Below are 6,000 nucleotides of genomic sequence, written 5' to 3' on the forward strand. Positions count from 1 at the left end.
AACAAAACAAACATTTAAGATGTAATTTCATTATAACTTTAAGCCAAGCTGAAGMAAAGGCTGCTGCCAAAACATGTGGTCTCATCCTCTCCCTCCCCGCCAGATTCCTGCTGCCTCATTTCATCGCACAAGGAACACACAATATACTATTCTYAGAGTACTGAAGCTAATCTCTCTCCTCCTCCTAAGGGCAAGCAGTAGCCAAGCTACTACCATTGCAGGAGTGACTGGAAAGTTTCCTTAGAATGAAACAYCTATTTCAAACTGAAATAGTGTGCACAAGCTTCCTATACTATCATCCTTCATTAATTTCCTTTTACACATGAAACATTTACCATTCAGGCAGGTAAACTCAGCAAGCTTGTTTGAATTAAGAACATTTGTATGCAGTCCTGTTTTAATCTACATTTCCACAGACATCTGTCTATTCCTGTTCTCATAAAAACAGGATTTAGTTCTCACTCTGCAAGGCATGAGGCAGCTGGAAAAAAATAGTTAAAATAAAACTATTAAACCAGCTTTTTTGCTTCCTACTTTTTTTAGAAATCAGTATAAGCACAGAGTAGATTATTTAAATATTCTGAATTTAGTAGCAACTTGTCAGTAAAAAATGGTGTATTTGAATTTATTTTAATAAAGTTTCGTGACTTGATTGCTACTAAAGCTGTGAGATTTAATTCAACATACAAAGTATACTTCCAACTCTCCCATGTTAAAAATATTCTTTAAATAAATAATAGATCAAAGCACTGTCACTTTGATGGTATACATATGCCACGGAAGCAGGAGACGAAGAATAAAATGTCTTCAGAGCTGTCCTGGGTGAAAGGGGGACAAGTGAACATTCTGCTGTTTTATCAAGACTTACCACCGATTACTTTTCTCGTGTCTTCCCTCTGATTATACCCCTATCTTCTAAAGAACCTTCAAGCGCCTATAAAGTCCAACTTTTTTTTATATATAACTACAGAGCAAGAAAAAAAAAAAGGACAGAGACATTCCATTCCAAAATCTTAGTGCAATCATTTCTTTTAACTATAGTAAGATTAAGATTGTTCTTTAGGAAATGCCAACAAGGAATAGTGCAACTCAAGACTAGTAGGTCATCACAGTGATAAATAAAGGCACGATCCCTCTCTGACTACATTTTTTCTATGATTCACATGAAAAAAATGCTACAGACTCACCTATAACTCTGGTAAATAGACTTGTTTTAGTTAACTTTTGAGAATTTAATTATACATAGGCTTATGTGTTTGCATACAGATAAAGGCTCTCATTCTAAGCTTCGACAGATTATTAAATTCAAAATAATAGAGTGTTTCTCACTCTCTGAAATACAAACCAAGACATGAGAGGTATAGCCTCTCCAGCCCTCAAGATCTCTTTCAAGAGGCTGCACAGAGTGTCTGAAGTGATCTAGACACCGCTTTTGGAAAGAGGTGGCACTAGACAAGAAAAGRAAGTTACAGTATTTAAGAGAATGCAACAAACTAGCAGGTAGATGGCAACTAGAGGGAAATTACTACATTTTAATTCCATTAACAGCTACAGACAGGTATCAGCAGGCTTGAATGCTGACCAAAACAAGCATGACTGCAACATAAAACTGATCACTGGGAAATAATGCTCTAAAAGAGACTTTCTGAAGTCAGCCAAAACGACAAAATAATAGGAATAATTTATCACGTCAGAGAACATACAACACAACAATGAAGTGAAATCAGAGAATCAATAGCAACAACAAAAACCATCAGTATACTTCCCAACAGTAAAAGCTGGTAGATTACTGCATACCTTCCCTCGCAGAAGGAGGATAAATCCCGCCACATTAGAACAGACACTTAAATAGTGCATCCTGGACACCCATGTCTGTGGATTCCTACCATGAACTCTGGAAGGTGCAACTGAAAGAGCTAACCTCCTGCAGCTGGTTTAAATTCTTTATATAGAGAATCTGCACCTTCTAGTTGTTAGGAAGTAAGCCTAAAGTGATTTCTACATTAAGCATCTGAGACAGTGGTTTTTGAAGCAGCCAGCAGCATACTCTTCATAAACTACCTATTAAAGATTTGCCTTACTACTTTTCAACTACTTTAGGATAAAATATTTTCCCAGATTTTACCTATAAAGTAAATAATTTACTTCCTCCTAATTCATTTTCCCATTTACCAGCTCAGTGATCAACAGTGACCCAGTGTCCAGCAACAACATGCTATACTTAATAATGCTTAAAATACGTGGTGCTCTGCTGCTCAAAATGAATGTCATCTTGAAGGCAAGAGGAATATCTAGACAGTGCATACTCTGTTTCGTTCACTGTTTCATTAATATATCATTTATTAATTAGCATTTGTATTATACTGTAAGATCTATCCTAAAAATGAAGCAAAGACTGTCCTGTGAGCCACATCCTATTGGATGTTAATGATACAGAATCCAGACTACTACTGCTGATTCATGACACACTAAAAACTTTAAAAATATGGTCTTTTTCACTACAGATTCCCAGATTCCCTGGTGCTTCCTAAAAATAATAAAAATAATGCATAATTAGAGCTTCCCAGCCTTCATTCTCTATCTTACTGAAGAAGGTTCTAAAGCTCCACCAGCTTTTGTGAGCTATTAAACAAATCATAATGGATATAAAAATTCTCCATACATTAATTACACTATTATTATGCTTTATAGTTAAAAAAAAAAAAGTTTCTGCATTTTTATCAGGTTCATTGGTTTTCTGGACAAACCCGTAACATTTAACAGCTGTTTTCAATTGGCTTATGTGAAATAATAACAGTATGAACTAGCTTGGTCTGCTACCTTGTGTTCATGTAACACAAGGTCAAAACAGATTATATGATTTTATAAACAATTTAGCAGGATTGACCTAACTTCAGTTATCTGAGTGAAAAGGGATGAATGGATGCTTACTAAATGTCCATTTCCTCATAAAAATCTAAATGCTTGGTTTTCAGATCTGTTCTTTCAGTAGTTGAAGTTCTGCTAAGTTTGTTACATCACATCAAATGCTAAAGAGACATCTAACACTAGATAAAGTTAAATATAAGACATACAAAAAATAATTATGAAAAGTAATTARAAGATATTGAATATTCTCAAACTATCTCCTTCCCCTCTTTCAGATGTTTTTATGTGCTTTCTATACACTCCTGTGACTCTACTGAAAGCATTTACTCAAAATGAAAAGTTTGGACAAACAGTAATTGATAAAGCTGTCCAGATTCACAGTGACATATGACTAGAACCACTGATCCTTATATAAAGGAAAGTTCGTTTGAAACAAGTAACAACATTCATTTTAGATGTTCCAACCACATCTAGGATTATAAAAATAGAAGAACAAAACTAAAATTTAAGATTTGTTTTATTTTCTTCCTTTATAAGAACAAGAATCTTAGTAACTTTGAGAATGAATTCACTCAGGGCCTGATTTTGCTATGCTCATTCATAGCGAGTAACACACCGTACCACTCAAAACATCACTCAAAGCACGGAAAAAATTCCCATTCCACAGGAGTGAAGACAGTAGGAACTGGGCTGTGACAACTACTGTAACCATTACTCTTGTCATTAAAACGATTTCCTTTGGCTGTAACATGCATGTTAAACACAGGCAGCAATCAAATACAGAGAATACCTCCTTACTTATGCATTAACCTATTGATTATCTTGATCAGGTCAATAACATTCCTCATTTAGAAAAAGACAGCTTTGCAGCTCAGGAAATAAGTGAGCAAGAAATTTCACAGGAAYGCAGAGAGACCACTAAAATAGAAAAGCAAACTCATCACACCTCCAGTCTAGTAGAGACAGCATCTCCTCTTTCCCAGAACCCTTTAAAGAAGTCCTACCACCAAACTTTGTGTTCTGTGGCTCATTTAATTTGGATACCTATCCAAAGTCTCAATCCGTTCCATTAATGATCTGCCAACCCAAATTTTCAGTAGATGATTCCACCCAGCCAAACAATTCTGGTCCAAGTAGAGCTACATATTCCCCAGTATTTCTGAGAATTCTAACCATTTAGGTAAATACCTCTCTAGGAACAATTAGATTTGTGTATAGCATCTTCATTCTCATTCATAATGCTTCTGGAAARAAGATACAGGTAGGAGTTTCACCAACAGTTCTCAAGCAGGATCACAAAAGGRATCATGAGTATAACAGAAATTTAGTTCCTCCCCTAAAAAATAATCTTACAGCCACAACTGGTAAAATAAACATGACTGAGATGTGCTGTAGAACCACTCTAAACAGACATCAAAGGTAGTATTTTCTGTAGCTTAAAATTCACCTCTCTCAAATGTATAAATTTGTTACCTACTTTTTTCATTTTAAACTCATTCCACAGCTACTCTTCATACTGTCATCTCACTTTCTCTGCTCCTTTGCCCTTCTCACATAACAAAAGGGTATTTTTTTTWAAAAAAATGCRCAGCTAAAATATATATAAAATATAAACTCTCTTTGCTTGATCACATCCACAGCCCACTCCTTATCTTCTCTTTTCTGAAGAAAGTATTTAACACTGAGCAGGGACTACACTCCTCTTTACAGTGCATAGTGCAACAGAATCACAGTCTCAGCCGTTCTCTTAACATTACAAAACATACATCATTAAAAATAACTCATTTCAACCCTTAGAAAGATATGAAATATCAAAAAAGTTATACAGGAAGGATTATTAATGAAGAATGGTGTCATAAATGGATTATCATCACATTAGAGAAACTAAAAATAATCTACTATGTTCTAATTGCATGGTAACATGTACAAAAACTTTCAGAAATACTTTTCGTCAAGATAAGGATGTTATTTCTTCAAAAAGCTTCAGTCACAAAAGAGAGAAATTTGGAAACACAGTAAATATTCATACACATCCATATGCACACACGTACGTGGGCGGAATGCCTCTGAGACCTCAGGAATCCTGTGGCTCAAAGTAGATCCCAAGAACAGACTGAGTGGAGCTGATTATCCTGGACGTTTTTGTTTGTTTGTTTGTTTGTTTTTCATTTAAGCAGAAAAGTTTAACTTGGCACTTAGATGCAGCAGAGGATTCCAGACACCCTAGTAGGGGTATATGTCTGATGCACTATGCTTTATCAGTTTAACAGGCAACATATATTCAAACACGGGAAAAACACCCTGCTATAACACAGTAAGAAATTGATCTAAAATATTTTTACTTCAAAAAATCATATGATCTCAGTTTTTTATTCTGCAAAGAATGCCTTATTCATATATTCTCCATAACATGTGGATGGCAAACTTCAAAACCTACAAAACTTCCATGTGTCTTCACCACTAGACAACTATAATGACAACATTTATTGCAACTTGTGCTTACACCGTTAGCCTGCTGATCCACAGAGCTCTTTAAGATCTCATTATTATTTTTCTTGAAAAACATTCACCCAAATACCACTTGAAGAACTTAAATAAAGGAGCAAATCAAAGAATATAGAACTAGTGATTAATATTTTTGACTTTTTTGCATGTTTATTTCCCCTMATACCACATGACAAGCACACAAATTCAAGGCTTGACTAGCAGATGAAATCTCCAGGGCTCCTTCTGAAAATATTTTGCAGACAGAGCTACAAAAACCCTCAAAGCTCTTCATTCTTCCTCACCACCTCTCCCCCAACACACACGAAGCACACCCTGCCCTTGAGCCTCACCCGGTCCTTCATCCTCCAGCTCTGCGCCAAGGACTTGGAGCCCTCGATCTTCTCGCAGTGCCTCTTCTTCATAAAGGCCAGAGGCAAGTTCCAGTCCGTCAGGTCGGACTCGTCCTCCTCCCCAAGCCCCAAGAGAGGCGACTGCAGCATCTCCGACTCCATCGGGGGAGAAGCGCCCGGCAACAAGTGCGCAGCGGGGGCCGGCCCGGCGCTCGGCGGGGCCGGGCAGCCTGTGCCCGCGGCGGGGCGGCTCCGCTCCGGGTGCGCCGGCAGGGACGAGCCGGGCGGGCGCGGG

The 6,000-nt window shown here is 37.2% G+C and overlaps 1 protein-coding gene across 5 annotated transcripts in view; it reads right to left on the reverse strand.

The window, feature by feature from the left end:
- Positions 1-5,994, reverse strand: part of RPTOR (regulatory associated protein of MTOR complex 1) — a 160,726-nt gene extending 154,732 nt beyond the window's left edge. For all 5 annotated transcript variants that reach the window (XM_085311914.1, XM_085311913.1, XM_085311911.1 and 2 more), the window contains exon 1: positions 5,706-5,994. In XM_085311914.1, coding sequence (XP_085168040.1) covers positions 5,706-5,867 — 162 coding nt within the window. In that variant the 5' untranslated portion in view covers positions 5,868-5,994. The remainder of the gene's footprint in view (positions 1-5,705) is intronic.
- Positions 5,995-6,000: the final 6 nt, after the last annotated feature.

The sequence above is a fragment of the Rhea americana genome, unplaced genomic scaffold (assembly GCF_003343005.1).
Source record: "Rhea americana isolate MKP2758 unplaced genomic scaffold, rheAme1 scaffold_351, whole genome shotgun sequence".
NCBI lineage: Eukaryota > Metazoa > Chordata > Aves > Rheiformes > Rheidae > Rhea > Rhea americana.